The sequence below is a fragment of the Microtus oregoni genome, unplaced genomic scaffold (genome assembly GCF_018167655.1).
Source record: "Microtus oregoni isolate MIOR12 unplaced genomic scaffold, Mior012 000006F_ref0000085, whole genome shotgun sequence".
NCBI lineage: Eukaryota > Metazoa > Chordata > Mammalia > Rodentia > Cricetidae > Microtus > Microtus oregoni.
The window spans coordinates 51,363,593-51,386,101 of record NW_024543065.1 but is presented as its reverse complement, the minus strand read 5'-3'; the positions used below and the strand labels follow the sequence as shown (position 1 = coordinate 51,386,101).

The 22,509-nt window shown below is 48.1% G+C and overlaps 1 protein-coding gene across 3 annotated transcripts; it reads right to left on the bottom strand.

The window, feature by feature from the left end:
• Positions 1–717: 717 nt before the first annotated feature.
• On the bottom strand, positions 718–22,370 carry Fbxo46 (F-box protein 46). 3 transcript variants are annotated; one of them, XM_041654195.1, is made up of 2 exons: positions 22,299–22,370; positions 718–3,518 (listed from the first exon to the last, which is right to left on the bottom strand). In XM_041654195.1, exon 2 carries the CDS (start codon positions 3,442–3,444, stop codon positions 1,633–1,635), a length of 1,812 nt encoding a protein of 603 aa, XP_041510129.1. In that variant the 5' UTR covers positions 3,445–3,518; positions 22,299–22,370; the 3' UTR covers positions 718–1,632. The 3 variants fall into 3 exon arrangements, with proteins under 3 accessions (XP_041510129.1, XP_041510132.1, XP_041510130.1); XM_041654198.1 differs by lacking the exon at positions 22,299–22,370 and adding an exon at positions 14,238–14,344; XM_041654196.1 differs by lacking the exon at positions 22,299–22,370 and adding an exon at positions 10,557–10,835.
• Between the last annotated feature and the right edge of the window lie 139 nt (positions 22,371–22,509).

The window sequence follows — 22,509 nt, the reverse complement described above, 5'->3', positions numbered from 1 at the left end:
AAATGTTCCAAAAGAACTACCCACACATCTCACACACATGCAAAAAAATATTGAAAATGGAAAAACCTTGTTTTTAACTTGAATTGCATCCCTGGTATATCTGTATATAAAGATGAGGAGCTGTGGAGTTCTGATGAATGAGAAGTATTCACAGCTCGTGTAGCACCTCTACCATGAAGGGGACTTCCCTTCCTGCACAATAGGGACAGCAGGAATTCCTGCAGTCATAGACCACAGCGATGAGGGTCACTGCTGAAGCACCATGGAATGATGAGGGTCACGTACTTACCCAACACTGGACTCTTGAGAGAAGTAAAAATGATCTTGTTTAAACCACTACTATTTCGAGATGTTTAAAAAATACTAAGTGAGAGATGATAGGAGTCTTAAATACTTCCAGACAGAGGGACTGAGGTGGGGACTCCTACTCCTTTCCATCCCACCCTGCCAAGCGCAGACCTATGGATATCTCTGTTACCAAATCCCCTCCCTTAACATCACACAGACCAGTCTGGCCCTGCTTTATAAATATTGATTTTATAGAAAGGACCAATTCAAAATTGGTCAGATGCCACACACTAGAAGCTTCCAGAACCACAATGAAAGAGAAAACAAACAAAATAAAACCCCCCAAAAGAGGAAAAACCTCAAACAAAAAGATCTTGAATTGCCAGGTGGTAGTGGCCCAGGCCTTTAATCCCAGCACTCAAAGGCAGAGGCAGGCAGATCTCTGAGTCTGAGGCCAGCCTGGTCTACAGAGTTCGTTCCAGCATAGCCAGGACTACACAGTAAACCCTGTCTCGAAAAGCCAATAGAAAAATAAATTAAAAAAAGATCTTGGACCAAACTGCCTAAAAATCAAGGCCTACCTAAGCAAAAGGTGTGGGGAGGACGGTGTAGAGACCCGAATGCCTCACTGAGTACCCATGTGGAAGAAAGATCACCTGGAATTCAGACCCACTGTCCTTGCCCTCTGAGGCAAGGGGTTTCACAGCTTTACTGGGGAGTCAGTGACAAGAGCTTAAAGAGGGATCTCTATACTTGAGGGGATCTCACCCACTTTCCCTGGGGTGGGGGAGGGAAAGACTGGTAGTTCAGAAGAAATCATTTTTTTTTTATTTAATGAGGAAAACATCTAGAAATGGTGGGCTGCCTGCCTCCAAAAAGTGCTGACTTGAGTTGCGAGCTAATGGCCTGGAGGTGTCAACCTTAGAGACTGCAGCCCTTTGGGTGAACAAAGAACTTGGGGAGGCACAGAATGGGGAGGGCCAGCTTGAGAAATGCCTCAGGTGGTACCAAAATTAGCTGCCATCTGCTCCCTGCTGGTGGGTCCCTGGGGTGGAGAGACTCAGGGATGGGGTTGGGGCTTGATCGAGTCGCAATTGAGATGCTGATAAAAAACAAAAAACACAACCCTCTCTGAGGGTCCATGGCCCTGGCTCTGAAGAGTAGAAAACTAACGGGGGTCAACCAGGGTATTTACCCACTGACCCCCAAACCTGGTCCCAGTTCTAGTGGGAGATCAACGCTGGATGGACTGGTAGGTGTTGGCTGGTGACTCAGTCCTGGTCCCCAGCTCCCAGCAAAGCGGGAAGGGGTTAGGTATAGCAGGTGTCCCCTCATCCCCAGGCTTCACCTTCCCTCTTCCCGGCCAGCTCGGCCCCCTCCCACTCCATTGCATGGCAGCACCCAGTTGTTGTCGTGCAGGCCCAAGCGACAGCCTGGTGTCTCGCGATCGGCTCTGCGGCAGCACATCCAGTAGGAACGTCCATAAGGCAGGTCATGGTGGTAGGGCTTGGGGTGCCAGCGGCAGAGTGACACGTCGCCCTTCTCATATCTCTTGCGGCACTGCTTACAAGGGTCATCGCGATAGAGTGGGTCCCGGTTCCAGCGCGAGTCCGTGGCACGCACACCAAAAGCCTCGATGATGCCCTTGAAGTGGTGGCAGGTACACTTAAGGGCTGCCAGGGCTCGGGTGGGCAGGAAGCTGAAGATCTTGACCAGCACATGCTCAGGCAGCAGCAGCATGTACTGCCGTGGCTCCAGAAGTCGCTGGATCTTGAAGCGAATCTCCAGGAAGTCATGCGACACGTGCCGGTACAGGCGGCACAAGGAGGTGTCCGTTGTGCCTTCCGAATCGTCGGGACCTGGCACTGTGCTTGGTGTATCAGCTGGGGGTGGCTCAGGCGGACCTTCTGGACCCCGGGACTGGAGGAAAAAGAGCTGGCCAGGTGGGGGTGGCTCCTCAGGGCTCACTGTCAGGCAGACAGTCTCTTCCTTTACGTTTTTGGTGCCATCTTTGCCAAAGAAGATGCACTCATCCACCACACCTGTCACCACCACATCCACATGGAACCCTGATGCTCCACAGTCCCTGGCAGGGGGTGGAGGAGGGGCTGGGGGGGTATCTTCAGGCCTGGCCGGGGTTGGTGTCTCACCTTCACTGGCTTCGTCTGCCCTGGCCAGGAGGAACTCCATGTTGCTGGGAAGGGCATCCCTGGAGGGGCTGATAAGCTGGTACAAGTCACAGGTGATTTTGTCTTTGGCTCGAGCCCCAGGACCAGGACTACCAGGGTAGGGACTACCAGACTGGCCTCCACTCCAAGTAGGTAAATTGCCATCTGGCGAACGGGGCTCTCGGCCATTGGAGATGCGAAAAGCGATCCGCACTTCACCAGGCCCAGGACCTGGCCGCTCCTCCTTGCGGAGACCCTTGGTTGGAGGGCTGTCCCGCTGGGCCTCAAAGTGGGCCACTGCCTCAGCAACTCGGCTACAGTCACCACCACCAGATCGTCTTTCTGACCCTAACCCCTTGGCTGGTCCCCCCTGCTCAGCTGACACGAAGACCACTGGAGCTGGGGTGGTGGGGCGTGGGTAACTCTGTAGGGCCAAGGCAGCTCTCTGTTCGACCAGGGCTACCATTTCCGCTACGGAGAGCAGGTCTACATCTTCTCCGGATGTCGTAGGAGCCCCCTCAGTGGCAGGGGCTCCTCTTCTGCCCCCTGGGTCTGGAGGAGCCTTGGTGGGCTCAAGGCAGCGCCTCCTCCTCTTGGCTTTGGAACTATCACTGCCCCAGTACCCTTTGACCTTCATAGAGCTAGCCCGGCTACCTCCACCACACTGGTGGGCCACAAAGAAGGCCACCTTTTCCTTTGTGTTTCCAGGCTTGATTACATACCACGTGTCCAGCAGGACTCGACCCTCATCGCCAGCAGCTGTTGAAGAGAGAAGTGGAGCATGCTGGGAGGTGGGGGCTTCTGCAGCCAAGGTAGGTGGTGTGTTCTCTGAGTGTGCAGGTCCGTGGTCAGGCTCAGTTCCATTGCTTGTGTCAGAGCAGGCTGGTGGCTTGAGGGCTGTGGAAGGTGGGCGTGGCTGGTTTTGGGAATATGTGCCGAAGGGCCGGGGGCACCAGAGCTGGAAGGGCAGGAGGCTGCCCCTGTCCATGCTGGGAGATGATGGCAAATAGCAGGTAGTCACTCAATCTCAGGACATTGGTAGTAGGGAGCTCCACATGCCACCTGGAGACATAGAAGGTTGAGACATTGTTGTGGAATATTGGTCTAGTAAAGAGCAAGGCAGGAGAAAGACAGGTGGGGCTGGTGGACAGAGAGAATAAATAGGAGAAATCTTGGAAAGAAAAAAAGATCAGGTAGTAAGAGAAGAACAAGAAGAGGACTCCAGGGGTCAGCCACCCACCAACACACAGCAAGTCACAGAGTAAGATAAAGAAAGGTACACAGGGGCTGGGCGGTGGTGTCGCACGCCTTTAATCCCAGTCCTCAGGAGGCCAAGGCAGGCAGATCTCTGTGAGTTCGAGGCCAGCCTGGTCTACAAGAGCTAGTTCCAGGACAGGCTCCAAGCTACCGAGAAACCCTGTCTCAAAAAACAAAAACAACAACAAAAAGATACACAGAAATAGAGAGGTAAAAGCCCAGAGGCAAAAGGTAAATGGGATAATTCAAGTTAAAAAAGCTGGCTAGAAACAAGTCAAGCTAAAGCTGGGCATTCGTAAGTAAGAATAAGCCTCTATGTATTTGTCTGGAGCTGGGCGGCAGGCCCCCAAGAGTAAAAAGTATAAAAATAACCGACAACAGAGCACTGACCGACAACAGAGCACTGAGGTTACTGCCTTTCTTCCCAAGACTACCCAATCTTAACTTCTGCACAAGGAACAAATCAAAGTAGAGCACTGAGAACTGGATGTCTCACACAGTAAAGTGTGCAAGCTGAATCCCAGCAAGGGAGGAGTAAGGTGAGGAGTGGAAGGCCATCCTGGGCTACATGAGTCCCATCTTAAACGGACAGACAGTCACACACACACATACTTTCAAAACCTCTTCTTTGGCTAGAGGCATGGCTGGTAAGAGCCACTGCCTGGAATCCCCCAGTAAAGGGCTAGGAGCATGGTTCACGGTACAGCAACAGCACTTGCCTGACTTTACCTAGTGAGGGTTAGGGCTATGGCTTGAGGCAGCCTCTCTACCAGTCTGGATTTTGTTCCTAGCATGGCCAAGAAAATAAAATTCTAGCCCAGTCACGAATCAGGTAAGCAGAGGGATGCAGCCAAACCTTTATATATTCATTAGTTTTTTTTGAGACAGCGTTTCTCTTTGTAGCCTTGGTGTCCTGAAAGTCACTCTGTAGACCAGGCTGGCTTGGAACTCAAGAGATCCACCTGCCTTTGCCTCCCAAATGCTGAGATTAAAGGCATGATTGGCCTGGCCTTAACCTTCAGTGAAAGTACCAGGCATGTTGAAATAGGAGCGGCGGGGCTGCGTCCCTGGCACCCGGCCGCCCACATGGCTAGCTTAGCTTATGCCCCAAAATAATTACACGGAAACTGTATTCTTTTAAACACCGCTTGGCCCATTATATCTAGCCTTTTCTTGGCTAACTCTCGCACCTGGACTAGCCCATTTCTAATAATCTATGTAGCCCAAGAGCTGGCTTACCAGGAATGATAACCTGTGTCTGCCTGGAGTGGGAGAATCATGGCAACTCCCTGACTCAGCTTCTTTCTCCCAGCCTTCTGTTCTGTTTACTCCACCCACCTATGTTTTAACCTATGAGGGCCAAGCAGTTTCTTTATTGCTTAACCAATGAAATCAACAGATTGATATATGACACTCCCACATCACTTCCCCTTTTTCTGTTTAAACAAAAAAAGGCTTTAACTTTAACATAGCAAAATTACATATGACAAAATAGTTATCAAGCAAGAATTACAGTTACAATATTTATATCTATTTTATCTTTTATCATAACTAAGGAAAACTATAACTATCTATTCATTCTTCAACTCCATCAAAGACTCCAGAAGGATATAATATTACCTAAGTAAACAAGAAATAAGAAAACTCTAGAAATGACAGAGACATCTCGCTGCCTGGACAGTCACCCAAAGTTCTTTTGTACCGTTGGGGCATCCATCTTCAGCCTTAAGGCCCATAGTATCCAGCAGACATTTTCATCAAGCAGGAAATTCCAAAGACAGTTCAGTCACTTTCTGCTGTATCCTGCAGAATGTCTCGCAGACTCTTTCATGAGTCAGGAACCCCGAAAGACCATCTCACCTTTAGGCAAGTTCAGCAGTCCTCTCTCTGCGGGTTCTTTGTGTCCAGTTCATGCATCAGTCCAGGCAAAAGCAGTTTCTTGCCCAAATGGCTATCAAACTCCATAAGGATCCTCTTCGATGCCCATCTTCCTCTTTAAGTAGATTGGTGCTGCCAGGAGCAGAGTGTCTCATTGTCATGAAAAGTCCTAAGTTATTAAAACATTTAAAATGCCATATTCTGCAGTCTTTGAAAGATATGAAGAATGTCTATCTAACTGAAATATATCTCTATATATCTAGAAAATCTAAGTAACATGACTACAAACTTGACTATTATTTATGACTATCCATCAACAACCTATATTTCCTAATTATATATTACATTTTAAAAATGAACTACACAATCATAACACCTTATTGAAGATCAGAAATACATATACATATAACAAAATTGACCTTAAAATCCACACCAATGCAAATTATTCATACCTATATCATTTCCCCCTTTAAATGTAAAAGAACATTTATTAACAATATTTTGGGAACATGGGCGCAGTTTTTTCTCTCCAAACTGCTTCCTGCTGAATGGGGGCGCTGTTAATCAGATCATTTAGGGTGTAACCTGTGTGCCAGGTTTATCTCAGTTGGCAGTTGAGCGAAGTAATTTTTTGAGGGTGTTACAGCAACCTTTCAGGAGGGTGTGGTCTATCATACCATATCGGGATAGATGCAATCCACAGGGTCTGGTCCTCTGTGAAAACAAAAGAAGACCCTCTCCAAAGCATCATATCCTTAGACCCAAATTTTGAAATCGTAATATCCTTATATCCATTCTTGTTTAGCTTGGCAGCCCATGTAATGAAATGTCTCTCTGTACTTAGCTCCTTCACAGTAAAAAATTTTAAAGAAAACACAATGTACATAATCCAGACTCTCTGTGAATTTTCCATTTTTACGTGGCTTATTTTTCTTTATTTCTTTTAATCTACAACTATATGTACTCTGTCTCTTTAAAGACTTTACCCTTTTTTTTTTAAACCATTAATTTTATTCTCTATATTCTTTTTCTTCTCTCTCTCAAGCCTACATACATTCATCCAACAGTGTGGTCTTTTATGTCTGAATCTGTTTTATTGTGAATCTGTAACATTTTTTTATTATCCAGGAGCATTTCTTAAAATGTTAAGCATTTCTTAAAAACTTAAGTTGCACCATGTAGGGGTAATACGGTACTGCCTGTTTACTGCCAAGTCTAAACCTTAACTGCGCTGTTATTATGGTAATTACGGCAGTTCCTGCCTGAGGTCAGCATAGTTCAGCATGGAGCAGCAGCTCCTGCCTCAGATCCATTGGTGCCCCTGAGCTGAGCACAGTTCCAGGCACACAGCAAGTCCACATTGGAGCCACACTCAGCAGTTTAATTTTGAGATTGAGCGTGCAGCATAGAAACTCTTTTTATCCAAGTTACAACCAAATCTGACACGCAGAGCACTGCGCAGTCTGAAAACATGTCTCTTCCGCCATGCTCTTCCGCCTGCCTAAGCCTGATTCTGCCCAGGTGCAGGCGGGGAGCGCTGAGAGCACTCTCCTTCCGATCCCAAGCGGGAACACAAACATCCAGTCCCATAAAATCCATTGAAATGCTTTAAAGCCAGAGTTTGCATTGGCGGCACAGTCCCAAGAAGCCGCACTTTAAAATGACGCAGCTTTTTTTCTGCTGCTGTTGCCGAATCAGGAAATCTCTCTACAGCACGCCACCAACAAACAGCAAAATCTGTGTGAAATTCTCTCTCCCTTATTTTTAAGCCTTCTCAGGTTTTTAAGTGGGTTTATTTAGTCCATCACGTCTGGGTGCCACTCTGTTGAAATAGGAGCGGCGGGGCTGCGTCCCTGGCACCCGGCCGCCCACATGGCTAGCTTAGCTTATGCCCCGAAATAATTACACGGAAACTGTATTCTTTTAAACACCGCTTGGCCCATTATATCTAGCCTTTTCTTGGCTAACTCTCGCACCTGGACTAGCCCATTTCTAATAATCTATGTAGCCCAAGAGCTGGCTTACCAGGAATGATAACCTGTGTCTGCCTGGAGTGGGAGAATCATGGCAACTCCTTGACTCAGCTTCTTTCTCCCAGCCTTCTGTTCTGTTTACTCCACCCACCTATGTTTTAACCTATGAGGGCCAAGCAGTTTCTTTATTGCTTAACCAATGAAATCAACAGATTGATATATGACACTCCCACATCACAGGCAGACCAACCAAGCTTCTCCTTACACTTGTACCTCTAGTGGCCAGTTCCAGAAAAGGCAGACATTCCCAGCCTTGTCCACAGAAGCCAGAGTACACACAGAGGGGTAAGGTGATTAGTCAAGGGAGGAAAATCTGAAGCCAGAACCAGACAAACCCTTAAGAAATTTACTCTCCACTTGTTTTGGGTCATAAGGTTCTTAAGTATGACGACGGTTCTTTTTTTTTTCTTTTTGAGACTTGGTCTCACTATAGCCCAGGCTTGTCTTAAACTCAGCAATTCAATCTTCCTGTTTCATTCTGGGAATACAAGTGTGAGGCAGGCACTATACTCATCTTTTTTGAGATTATTCTTTGAGACAGGATCTCACTCTTTAGCCCCAGCTGTCAGGCTCCTAGCATCCCAGGTTCTGGGATCACAGGCCTGGGCTGCAGCATCTGCTGAGAGCACCCTTAATAATGATTTTTACTTTTGTTCTGCAAGACTTTGCACACATCAGCTAATCTGGAGGGAGTTTTGTTAATGAGTCTGATGGCAGCATTTTCTGTTCCACTTTCTACTTACCAGTAAATAGCAGACGCTTAGTCTCCTGCATCTTTGGCCCATCTCCTTCCAGACATGTCAACATGAAAACAACCCTCCACCAGGGCATGGTGTTGAGTGCCTATAATCCCAGATCTGGGGAGGTGATGAACACCTAAGATCCCAGATCTAGGGAGGTGATGAGTGCCTATGATCCCAGATCTGGGGAGGTGATGAACACCTAAGATCCCAGATCTAGGGAGGTGATGAGTGCCTATGATCCCAGATCTGGGGAGGCTGAGGCAACAAGATAGAGAATTCCAGGCCCGTCTGGGCTACGAAGACAGACCTTGTCCAAAAAAGAAACAAATAAACAAAAGGAAAAAAATAACCCTTTACAAACTAAACTTGAACATGCCAATGAAACAGAAAGGTAAGCAAATTACAAGCCAAGAATTAATCCCAGCCCACTGCCTATCTTTGTAAACTAAATTCTATGGAAACAAATGATGGCTGCTTTCATTCTACAAGAGCAGAACTGCATCAATGATTGTATGGCCTGAAATAATTCATTACCTGGTCTTTTATAGAAAAAGCTGGGCTGGAGAGATGGCTCAGAGGTTAAGAGTACTGGTTGTTCTTCCAGAGGTCCTGAGTTCAATTCCCAGCAACCACATGGTGGCTCACAACCATCTATAATGAGATCTGGTTCCCTCTTAGGGCACGCAGGCATACATGTAGTGCAGAACACTGTATACATTAAAAAAATATAATCCCACCCCCCCCCAAAAAAGAAAAGAATAAATTAGCTGATGCTGTAGGATGGACTGCCCGCTCTTAATCTAGGCAAATCTGACACACTATTATATTAGGGACCTGCAGATGCCATTCAAAACTCGGCTCCAAATACTGTCACCAGTAAGAGAACCCCAACCTTAAGACTCCTTACCCAACCCCACCCTCATTTCCAGAATCTTCATGTCCTATCCCCAAGTATTCTAACTTTTTCAAATTTTATTTTAAAATTTCAACCCTCTCCTCAAGACCTTACCAAGTCTGGTGGCACATGTCTGTAATCCCAGCACTTGGGAGGCTGGGGCATAAGACAGGAGGATAAGGATTCTGGGTTTGCAATATTATATAAAAAAAATCCTGTTCCTCCCACCCCCAAATCTAAGTGGTGCAAGGTGCCGGCCTTTAATCCCAGTACTCGGGAAGTAAAAGCTTGTGGATCTCTGAGTTCAAAACCATCCTGATCTACGTATCTAGTCCTAGGCTAGCCAGGGCTACGTAGAGACCCTGGCCCATAAATAAATAAGAATGAGAGTTGAAGAGATGGCTCAGCAGTTAAAAGCACTTGCTGTTCTTGCAGATAACCCAAGTGTGGTTCCCAGCACCCACAGAGTGGCTCTCTGTAACTCCTGTTCCAGAGGATCCGCCGGCAACAGACACATGTGGGACACAGATACACACACCGGCAATACAATACATATAAAACTTAAAAAAAACCAAAATAATAAATCAAAACGCCCTCCAGCACAGAGAAGCCAAATCACAAATAACTTTTCAGACATCCGAAGACACACAGCAATACCCGAATCTCACAGGTGATTCGGGTCTCCTGACATCCTCCGCTCATACCCGACACCGATCCTTATTCTACCCCTTCATTCCCCAAGAGCTCCCGATCCTTGAAAGAACTCAGACATAAAAATACCCTATTTAAAACGAACCCCAAATCAAATAAATGTCAGCAGTCCCTAATGAAACCGAGTGGTACAACAGCAGCCGGGTGTCCCGCACGCTCCAGCAGGCTCCTAGGCACTGCTCCGACATCGTTGCTCTGCGGATCCCGGGAGCGCGCAGTCTCCGCAGCTCCCGCTTGCCAACAGGCCACAGAAAGGAAAGTGCCCTCCTGTCCTAGTTCACACGGAGAGGAAGGACTCAAGCCCAGGCATTCTGGCCCCCGAACCCCAAAGGACACCTCTAAAACAACCAAGCCTACGACGTTACAAAATAACCCCAGCCCAAGGTGTTTCTTTAGCTCCCGGGACCCCTAAAGTATCCCCTCCATCCCCTCAACTTCCCCAAGCGCTCAATTAAACGCTTCAATGCAAAAAGGTGCCCCCAAGTTTTGGACCCGCCTCCTCCTCGACGGAATCCTCCGACCCCCTCAGGCGATCTCCCCAACCCCCCCCCCCCCGGACACGCCCCCCCCTCGGCGCGCTTACCGCAGCGCCTCCTCCAGGCGGCAGGGAGAATGGCTGCCCACAAGCATGCGCACCAGAGCCCCGCGGGCCCACCCCCTCGCGCGGGCTGGCGCGCGGCGCGCCCCGCCCCGCCCCTTTGTTGACAGACGCGCGCGTGACGACCCCAGCCAATGAGCGGCCACGGTTCAGAGCCGTGCCCATATAAGGAAGGCACTGGCGAAGGGGCCTCGACTTGGAAAACAGGAGGAGTAGGCGTGAGGTGACGGGGAGGAGGGCAGGATGGGGCGGGCAGGATGGAAACAGCCCGAAGTAAGGGAGTGGGGACAAATTCCCACAGTTCAGGACTGCCAGATGGAGAGCCCGGCGGCGGGGACAGACCGCCACACTCAAGGCGAGAACTATCCAACATTCCCTTGAAACAGGAGCCCTGATGGACGCTAGAGATTTAAAGGGCCACGCAGCCGGGGACGGGCAGAAAGAAGTGTAGGGGAGAAAGGTCCGAGAACCTGGCTTTGATTAACAGTTGTGGTGATGGAAGGGTTTCTCGGTGGGACACCGGAGCCTTAGTCATCTAGTCTTTAAAACAAACAGGCAAGTCGGGCGTGACACACCACACCTCTGTAGTTCCAAAGTCTGGGAGGCTGAGGCAGGAAGTTTTTTAAGCCATCCTGGGCTATATAGTGTCACACTGTCGTAAAATAAAAATAAAATCATACAAAAACGGAAGAATAAGCAAAACAACAGCAACGACAAATTTCCCTCAAATCCACAAACAGACAAAGGAGGGGCTGGAGGGACAGCTCAGCGGTTAAGAGCACTGGCTGCTGTTGCAGAGGGCTTGGGTTTGGTTCCAGCACCCGCAGGGCAGCCTCTAAGTCCAGTTCCAGACGTGGCATCCTCTTTTGACCGCTGCGGGCTATGCATGCATGCAGTCCACAGATATGCATGCAGGCAAAACACATGCGTATTAAAAAGGGTGGGGGAAAGCCAGCATTTAGGAAATAAAGCTAGGGGGACCAGGAGTTCAGCCCCCCCCCCCCCCACACACACACACATACACACCAGACCTTGTTTCAAAAGCCAAATTCAAAATCAAAGAACAAAGGCTAACCCTGTACTGGTCACTGGTCCCCATAGTCACTGACTTGACAATCAAGGCTAAGGCTTGGGAACCTGTCCAGTCTCCTATAAGGCTCTTCAAACCTCTACACTCACTACAGGAAAACAACAGGAAGTCACACAATAATGAATTTTAAGTTATCTTAAAATTACAGATACCTTAGCCGGGTGGTGGTGACACAGGCCTTTAGTCCCAGCACTCGGGAGGCAGAGGCAGGTGGATCTCTGTGAGTTCGAGACCAGCCTGGTCTACAAGAGCTAGTTCCAGGACAGGCTCCAAAACCACAGAGAAACCGTCTTGAACCCCCCCCCCCCCCCGCAAAAAAAAAATTACAGATACCTTGCGTTGTTTCTGGCCTATGCTGGGCTGATTCAAGACAAACCCAAAGGTGGCTTTCAGGGCAGTGCAAGTGGCTGGAGAGATGTTCAGCGGGTAAGGACATTATGGCTTTTTTTTTTTTTACAAGAGCCACGAGCTTCACAAATCTCCAACTTTAAGGATTTATTTTTTACTACTTTTAAAGTGTGTGTGATTGTGTATGTGCATCTGAGTGCAGGCATCCATAGTCCAGTTGAGGGCGCTGGAGTTACAGGCACTGTGAGCCACCTGATATGTTGGGAACTTAGGTCCTCTGGAAGAGCAGCCAAACCATTTCTCCAACCCTATAATCCACAATTTTAATGGAAACCACAAACATGCCTGTCACAGGAGATTGCCTGAGAAAGTGAAGCTGATAGGACAGCCACACACTCTGCACCCTTATTAAGTGCCCCCCAATAATTAGAGAATTCACATTCCCATACCCTGATACACAGAGTTGTCTGCAAAACCTTGCCCTTGACATGCACAGAGGTCCTCCTGCAGGCTGGTCCTGGATGTATAGGATACAGAGATGACACTGGGCTCACCAGAAATAGCTCAGAGGGAAGGGGAAAGACATCCACTTTATGCAATTAGTGGCACAGCACTTAAAACGAACTCATTCATTCCCCTCATCTCTCTCTAGGGTCTCACTCTGTAGTCAGCCTGGCCTCAGCCTCTTGAGCACTGGAAGCCCAAGCGTGCTGCACAACCAGTGTGTCTCATTTTTATGTCTTTATTTGGGGTCTGTATATGGCATATGAATGTGTTTGTGTGGTAGTGTGTAAGTGTGCTTGGAAATGCACATGAGTGTGTGTGGTGGACAGAGATCAACACCAGGTGTCTTGATCACTCAGCATATGTCTTTTCCCCCACCCCGAAACTAGGTTTCTCTGTGTAGACCGGCTGTCCTCGAACTCAGAGATTCTCCTGCTTCTCAACTGCTGGGATTAAAGGCATGCGCCACCATCACCATGGGCTGCACATGGTTTTTGAGGCAAGATCTCTCACTGAAACCCAAGCTCAGTAGTAGCTTTATTAGGCTGACAATGAGACTCGAGTAAAAATGTCTCTGCCTGCCATCTTTCCAGTATTGTGGTTACTGATGCACATAGCTGTGTCTGGCTTCTTAGGTAGGTGCTGGGGATCTGAACCCAGGTCCTCAGGCTTGCAGAGCAGGCACTTTGCCCGCTAAGCCATCTCCCCACACTGTGTTCGTTCTTTTTCTTTCTTTTTTTAAAAATATTTATTTATTTATTATATATACAATATTCTATCTGTGTGTATGTCTGCAGGCCAGAAGAGGGCACCAGACCTCATTACAGATGGTTGTGAGCCACCATGTGGTTGCTGGGAATTGAACTCAGGACCTTTGGAAGAGCAGGCAATGCTCTTAACCACTGAGCCATCTCTCAGCCCCCACTCTTTTTCTTTTTAAAATGGATCTAAGACCTATTTTAAAATCTGCGTATGTGTGTCTGTATATGGGTATGTGCACAGGTAAGGGTGCCCAAGGAGGTCAAAAGAGGGTGTCAGATCTCCTGGAGCTAGAGTTACAGACGGCTATGGACCACCTGACATGGGTGCTGCAAACCAAACTCAGGTCCTCTGCAAGAACAAGTGCTCTTAATGTTGAGCTGCCTCTCGAGCCCAGCCCATCCGTGTCTTATTTTCCTGTTGTGTCAAAGACTAGGAAGGAAACTCAGGCAAACAAAGTAGGCAGCAGTCTCTGCCCTCAGACTGCTCACACTCACTGGGCACGGATGGTATCACTCAGTCCTCCAGGTCACCACACTCACTATTCCCTGTCACCCCTTACCTCCTTCAGGACTGGCTCAGAAGTCACCTCTGGGAAGCCTTTGATCCAAGTCCACAGCTTCTGCCCAACAGAACACAAACTCAATCCTCACTGGCTTTTCTCCTTCCTGTCTGTCACTATCCACGGTACTAAACACTTTGCTTATAAAGTGTGCTGTCCGCCTCTCCTTATTAAAATGAAAGCGTAAGGGCTGGCGTTTCCCTTTGTTTCATTATATAGCACAAGCTCATCTCAAACTGGAGGTGCTCCTGCCTCAGTTTCCTCAAGACTGGAATGACAGACATGCACTACGATAGCTGGCTTGGCTGGCATGCAGCTTTCTTTCCTTAGTGCTTTCCTTGAAGCATGGCATCAGGTGCCAGCCCCTGGGAACAAGCAAGAAACACAGGTCCTAGGTCCTTACCTCAGGGAGGTTGACTGCAGCTGTGCATCTCACGGACCAGCCAGGGCACCATGTGCAATGCATTGTCTGGATGAGTGGACAGCCTGATTGCTGGCCAGCTTTTACATGTCTACAGCTGGAGACATCTGAATAGCTGGCCACTTCAACCAGCTGCCCTGAAAAATCCCATCCACCCCCTCAGGGGCCTTCCCAGGCTATCCTTGACCTCTTCCTCACCACCCTGCTTCTAACACCTGTCCCTGTCATTGCTCAATGGCAGTGGGCTGGGCAGATGAGAGGCTCTCTCCCCTCCAGCCTGTGACTGGGATCTCTCCTTGTAGCTATCCTGGATCTCTGAGTAGCTCACTGGAGGCCTCAGGGTCTACAAGCTGCTTACCCACGCCCCTCCACGCTCCTGCTTTTGGCCGGTGTGTCAGCTCTCCTCTCTCCCTCTGAGGTTCAGCTACCACACCATCCTCAGTCTAGTCCTACAATGTTAAGACTTGAGGTGTGCAGGGCTAGCCAGCTTTTTTGGTGCCCTTTAGGTGGGGAAACAGGGACACAGGGAGGCCACCTAACCTGGTTTCTGTCTGCTTCCAGGATCTCTAAATGCCGGAAGGTTTGGCTAGCTCTGCCCTGAAGATTATTAGTCAGAAACAACTTCGAAGCTAGCCCGATGGCCCCATCTGTAATTCCAGCTCTCTGGGAGGCCGAGAGAGGAGGATCACAAGTTCAAAGCCAGGCTGGGCAACTACTGGGGCAACTTGCCTCCTAAAGAAGGCGAGGGTGTGGCTCAGCAGTGCAGCACATGCCTTGAATCCACCAGTGTGCGGCTCACGGCTAGAACGTTTACCTAGCAGACAGACGATCCTGAATTCCATCCCCAGAATAGAAATAAATAAGTAAAGCAGGGTCCTGGAGAGATGGCTCAGCAGTTAAGAGCATTGGCTGCTCTTGAAAAGAATCCAGGCTCAGTTCCCAACACACACACGTGGGTGGCTCACAACTGTCCTTGGGTCCAATTCCTGAGGGTCTGGTGCCCTCTTCTGGTCTCTGTAGGCACCAGGCACATGCACAGTGCACATACACATATGCAGACAAAAAACCAACCCCCCCAAAACAAACAAAAAAACCCCAAATCCACTCATATACATAAAATATTTGTTATTGTTTTTGAGACAGAGTCTCCCTCTGCAACCCAAGCCAGCCTGAAAGTCACTATGAGAGTTCAGGCTGTGCTGGAACTCCAAGCAATCCCCCTGCCTCAGCCACCTCACTGCTGGGATCACAGGTGTGTATATATAATCATATCAGAGCGGTCCTCTTTAGTTCACATTCTGAAATTAAACTGATCTCCAGGAATCACAAAAAACAAACCAGGAAACTTTCCCCTTACTGCAGGATCCTGAGCCTTGCTTATTCATTTAACAGAGAGAGGTGGCTCCGTGGTTAAGAGCACTGGTTGCTCTTGCAGAGAACACAGGTTTAGTTCCTAGCACTCACTTGGTAGTTCATAACTGCCTGCAATTCCAGTTCCAGAGGATTCAGTGTCTTCTTCTGGCCTCTCAGGGCACAACACACATATAGTGTGCAGGCATACACAAAGGTAAAACATTTATACACATTATAATCCCAGCACTTGGGAGGCAGAGGCAAATGGATCTTTGTGAGTTTGAGGTCAGCCTGGTCTACAGCTAGAGTTGTTATACACAGAAATCAAACAAAACAACAACAAAAACATATTGTAGCCAGGTGTGGTGGGGCATCCTTTAATCCTGGCACTTTGGGCCAGACAGAGGCAGGCATATCTCTGTGAGTTTGAGGCTAGCTTTATCTACACAGTGAATCCAGGCCAGCCAGAGCTATACAGTGAGATCCTGTCCAAAAGAAACCTATACTGTGACAGGTGTAGTTCCAGGCACTGGAGACACAAGGAACAGGAGACAGAAATCCCTGTCCTCAAGGGGCTGACGTACTAATTGGATAAAGGGGGAAAATAAACACAATGGCAGTTTCCAGGTAGAAATAAACGCACAGGCGAGGGAGGGGGCTGGGCTGGATGGAGGGTGAGCTTCTGATCTCAAATTGAGCAGTGAGTGAGGCTGTGAGGAGGCCATATCCTCTTCCGCATGAAGGGACATACCACAAGCAAACTTCAGCAAAGCTGCGCTCTGAGGAGGAAGACGGCTTTGCCACCGCAGCCAGTAACATGCTGTCACAAATGGAATACAACAAAGGTGACAGTGACTTTAGAGGCAGATGTGATATTGGATGCCTGAAAACTCGACATTCTGGAAGCCAAGGCGAGAAGATCCTGGAGAGCTCAAGGCCAATGATACAGAGTAAAACCCTGTCTTAAAACAACAGGGAAGGGGGGCTGGAGAGATGGCTTAGTGGTTAAGAGCACTGACTGCTCTTCCGGAGGATCTGGGTTTAATTCCCAGCACCCACATGGCAGCTCACAGCTGTCTGTGGCTCCACTATCTGACACCCTCACACAGACATAAATGTAGCAAATACCAATGCACATAAAGTGAAAATAGCTTTTTTAAAAAAAAGTCAGGGAAGGGTCAGGGTGGGAGAGCTGGCTTTGAGGTTAAGAGCACTGGTTGCTCATGCAGAGGACCAAGGTTCAATTTCCAGCACCCACAAAGGCAGCTCACAACCATTTTTAACTCCAGTTCCAGCAGACTGGACGCCCTCTTCTGACGTCTGCAAGCACTGCCTAGACATGGTACAGACATACACAAATGCAGGTCAACATGCAAAACACTTAAGTACAAATAAATAACGGTAGCTTAGTCTATAAAGTGCTTGACAGACAGGCATGAGTGTTGGCAGAGGCTGCTAGTTCGTTTCCCAACTGCCCTGACTAGTAATAGTCACACAGAAACCATATTGTTTGCAATACTGTTTGGCCAATAGCTTAAGTGTATTTTTAGCTAGCTCTTATATCCTGAACTAACCCATCTCCATTAATCTGTGCATCACCACGAGGTCGTGGCCTACCGGCAAAGTTTCAACAGGATACTGCGCAAGCCTCTGTCTCCTGTGGCAGCTACATGGCTTCTCGCTCACTCCGCCTACTCTCTCCTCTATCTGCTTGGAACTCCCACCTTGCCCTATTCTGTTAAGCCACTGGCTGAAACAGCTTTATTCATTAACGAATAAAAGCAAAACATAGACAGAAGGACTTCTCACACCACACACGAGGACCTGGACTTCATCCCCACCATCATGTAAAAAGTAGGGCATGGTGGGATACATTTGTAACCCCGCCACTGTAGGTACAGAGATATGTTTGCTGGCACATACTCGTACATAAACACACAGATACACACAAATGTGCTATGAGAAAGCCTCAGACAGGCATAGGCTGAAATTCAATGTAAGATTTTTTTGGGGGGGCTGGAGAGATGGCTCAGTGGTTAAGAGCATTGCCTGCTCTTCCAAAGGTCCTGAGTTCAATTCCCAGCAACCACATGGTGGCTCACAACCATCTGTAATGAGGTCTGGTGCCCTCTTCTGGCCTGCAGGCATACACACAGGCAGAATATTGTATATATAATAAATAAATAAATATTTTAAAAAAAAGATTTTTTTTTTTAAGCCAAAAGAGCATGGTACCTGGAGGCTCTGATCCCTGCTCTTGGGATGCAGAGACAGGAGAATCAATGTCATCTTCACTACACAGTGAGTTCAGCCCCAGCCTGAACTACATTAGATCCTATCTTAGAAGAAGAAATAAAAAAAGCAATCACTATGTGTGGCAGCACAGACATAATTCTAGCGCAGTGGTGGCTGGGACCTGATGACCAAAGGTTTGGGGCCAGCCCATGCTACATAATGAGACCCTATTTCTGAAAACACATACAATCTCAATGCTCAGTCAGCAGAGGTAAGCAGATCTCTCTGAGTCCTGGGCTAGCCTGGTGTACTTACATACTGAGTCTCAGAGCAGTGAAGCTATGAAGTTAGAATGTACCTCACGAAACAAATGGAAACAAAGGCGGGGGGGGGGGAGGCAAAATAATTTGGAAATGTCACTTGTTTTTCTAAGACAAACAAATGGAGGGTATGGGGGAAAAAGTGTCAGCTCATCCAGCTGTAACACACAGGGCCAAGTGAGAGATGTTCGCTTTACGCCAAATCAATAGGTGTTCAGATAATTTAAGAAAAAGTGGAGAGGCCAGGTGGTGGTGGTGCACGCCTTTAATCCCAGCACTTGGGAGGCAGAGGCAGGTATGAATCTCTGTGGGTTCAAGGCCAACCTGGTCTACAGTTGAGTTCCAGGACAGTCAGAGCTACACAGAGAAACCCTGTCTTGAAAAATCAAAAAAAAAAAAAAGAAAAAAAAAAAAGAAAAAGAAAAAAGAGCAGAGAGACAATGCTAAAAGTTCTCAGGGTAGGGTTTGGGTGGGTGGAGAGGACACACATCCCGTAGGGCATGGCAGCGATGCAAGGGCCAGGCACGAGACAGGTGACACTGACAGCACCAGAGGAACTGAAACCTGAAAACTGCGCACAGAGCATAGAGCCCCTGGTGCTGAGAACAGTGCCCTGGCATTATGAAAACAGGGCGATCTGGAGGACAGAGGCCAGTCTGCCTACCATCCTCTGGCACCTAGTGGAGGATCTGGCCACTTAAGGAGTGAATCCCAAGTCAGCAAGGTAATTCATGGGTATAGGCCCTTGCCGCCATGCTGACCATCCTGACTTCTATCCTCGGGATGCACTCAGTAGAAGGAGAAAACCCATGCCCACTGACTTCCACTTCCCATAGTACACACTATAAGTATAGACATAAATTTTTAAGTGAACTATCTTTTTCAGATGGCAATCTTCCTCTCCCCTCCTACCTCCCTTTTCCTTCCTTCCTTTTAAGATCATATGTAGCCCAGGCTAGCCTCCAACTTCAGATCTTCCCACTTCCACATCAGGTGTGCCATCACAATGAGCAGAAATGTATTTTCTTGAAAGAATGAAAACCCCAAGTTGTCATACTTGTTGAGAGCAAAATGCAACAGGCATTTTAAACAAAGGGCCTTATTGTCAGTTCCTGAGGGGAATATCATGGGCTGAGTGTGGTCCCATTTTACATATTAAAAAAAAATGGAGGCCTGGTATGGTGAACCATGCCTTTAATCCCCACTCTTGGGAGGCAGAGACAGGCGGATCTCTGTGAGTTTGAGACCATCTTGGTCTAAATGAAGTTTCAGAACAGCTAAGGCTACATAGAGAGACCCTGTCTCAAAAAAAGAAAGAAAGAAAAAGAAAACTGAGACCAAGAGTGGGAATGTAGCTCAGCCAAAGTCACGGCGTGCCATTTGGCTCCGGCAGACACCAGAGCTTTTAGCCGTAAGCTTCACTGAGTTTATGAACTAAAGGCTCCAAGCAAATGACCCATGCTTGGGCTGCTAAGACAGCTGAACAGCACTTGCTCCTCTTCTGAGGTTGTGGGTTCAAGCCCCAGCGCCTACATTAGGCAGCCCGCAATCACCTGTAACTCTAGCTCCTGAGCATCCAACTGCCCTCTTCTGGGGCACAAGTACACTGTCCCCCATAACATACACATAAATAAAAAAACCCAAATTGTTTCAAAGTGAATTATAAAGTTGCTAAACTCCTTAGGGAAGCCCCTTTCCTGCCATGATTAAAATGTTAGAAGCACACACATACCACCACCAACAATGACAACAAGAAAATCAAAAATCAAGTCAAATCAAGCAAAACCCTAACTCAGTTGTCAGCAGTATTTCTAACTCACTGGAAGACTTGGGAATTGGGCCAGACTGGGCAAGTGAATTATTAATATTTAGCTGGAGACAGACTGATTTCTGAGCACCTTTCTGTGAGTCTTGCTTAGACTTAGAAACCCAGGAATAGGTGGAACTAGAAAAATCAGGTAAGGGGGAGAGGGCAACTTGAAAGCAAAGAGACAACATGCCCAATGCTCCCTCACTGGTTCCTCTATCTTCTTCTTTTTTGGTTTGTTTTCTTGTTTTCTTTTGTTTTGTTTTTGAGACAGGGTCTCTCTGTGTAACAGCCCCGGCTGTCCTGAAACTCACTCTGTAGACCAGGCTGGCCTTGAGCTCACAGAGATCCACCTGTCTCTGCTTCCCGAATGCGAATGCCACCACCGTCCAAGTCCCTCATCTATTTTCTTTATCTGACATTTCCCATTTGTTTTAAAAACAAAAACATGGACCAGTGATGCAGCTCAGTTGGTAGAGCGATTGCCTAACGTGCACAAAGTCTTGGGCTGGATCCCTAGTACAGCATAAGTCAGGCATGGTGGTACACACCTATAATCCCAGAAATCAGGATGTGGGGCAGGAGGATCAGAAGTTCAGGTCCATCCTCAGCTACACAGAGAGTTTGAGGCTAGCCTGGAATACATGAGACCCTCAAAACAACAACAAATAGTATCTGGGCTGGGGTGGTAATCCAGCATTCTGGATGCTGAGGCAAGAAGATCAATACAGGCCAGCCTGAGCTACGCAGTAAGTCTCAAGACAGCAACAAATGTGTACTGTGTACTTACTCTAAGCACTTCCCAAACATTAGCTCCCTAAACTCTCCAGCCTACCTAGCTTATGGATCTCATTTAATAGCTGCATAGTCCTAAGATTTGCAGCAGGTCACACAAATGGATTCAATTCTGTCTGACAGCTGCTCTGGCCAGTGTCTCTATTCTCCATATCTTACTTCACTATAAGCAGAGGAGACTGGATTAAAGCAGCCAAAGCAGATTTTGACCTGGACAGTAATTCTAGATTCACCATTTTTTTAAAAATATTTATTTATTATGTATACATGTGTGTATGTCTGCGGGCCAGAAGAGGGCACCAGACCTCATTACAGATGGTTGTGAGCCACCATGTGGTTGCCAGGAATTGAACTCAGGACCTTTGGAAGAGCAGGCAATGCTCTTAACCACTGAGCCATCTCTCCAGCCCCCTAGATTCACCATTTAATGCTGGCCGACAACAAGAAAGTTGCTTAAACTCTCTGCCCCTGCTTCTCTTCTATAAAACGGAGCACCTACATTTAAGTTCATACAAACAGCTAAAACCAAGATCAGGCATTTTGGAAAAATTGGCAGTAAGAGGTAGGGATGGAGGTGTCAGGTTTTGAGAAAATGTCTGAGGGCTGGACTGAAAAGTAGAGACTCTATTGGCAAGCAACTCTAACCCAGTCAACATTCCTGACAGGAGCTTCCCACCCATAGCTCTGAGGCTGGGACTTAACTTTCCTACCAAAAGTATCGATTTTTACGGAGCCTCCCTTTAGCTATCTTCACAGTGTCCTGCTTGTTCTCATCATGAGATAAGGGCACAGAGGTTTACATAGAGACTTGCCTAGGTCACAAAGGAGGGGCAGAATAAGGAATCTGAAGGCTGGATGGCCCACACAAGCCACTATTTGATGCCACTGGGGCTGAAAGGATGCTAAAGGTGGTCTCGACGGACCTCTTCTGGCCATATCAGCCCAGAGTTACGTGACTGTCTAGTTCATCGGGAGTTTCTGGTTAGATTAAGGCACGATATAGACAGCCACGTTAGTAAACTCACGCACCCTACAACGCCTCCTGGTCCTAGAAGCTAACCTTCACCCTCATTGACGTCCACCTCCCACCTCCTCAACTTGCCTTGCAGCCCCACCTCGCTGTCAGAGAACTCAACCTAACTGCATCCGCGGTTAGCTTCTCCCTTCACTCTTCTAACCCCGACTCTCCTGCCTTTCCATGTACACCAGGCTAACTAACCTCTCTCGAAATTACCCACTTCAGGGTCTCTTGCTTAGATGTCCAGCCAGGACTCCCAACTCGGAGTCTCACTCCCCCAGCTCCGAATCCTTCTCATAGTCAATTCCAAAGCTCGACTCTCTCCACCTCCAAGACCCCTCCCTAGCCCCCATTCTTCTACTCTCTCGGGCTCCTGTTCCTCTCAATCCCCACCCACAGCGATCTCCCCACGCCCAGCCCTTTCTTTAGCCTCAGTTTGTTTCCCCGAGAACCTAGGCCCCGAACCCCGCGCCCATACTCTCGAACACCCGCAGGACCCAGCTTGGGGCTCTCACCATCTCCCCGCGCTGCAGCTCGCTCGACTACGCGGGTTTCCCCCACTCGCTCCTCTCCAGCCTCCCCTTCCGGGTTCTCGCCCCGAAGCCCTCTGGGAATTGGAGTACGGGCGGCCATGGACTACAGCTCCCAACATGCAGCACGGTACCTTGGAGGCGGAGTAGGAAAAAAAATAGGTGGGCCAAGAAATAGAATGACTCGAATTCCCAG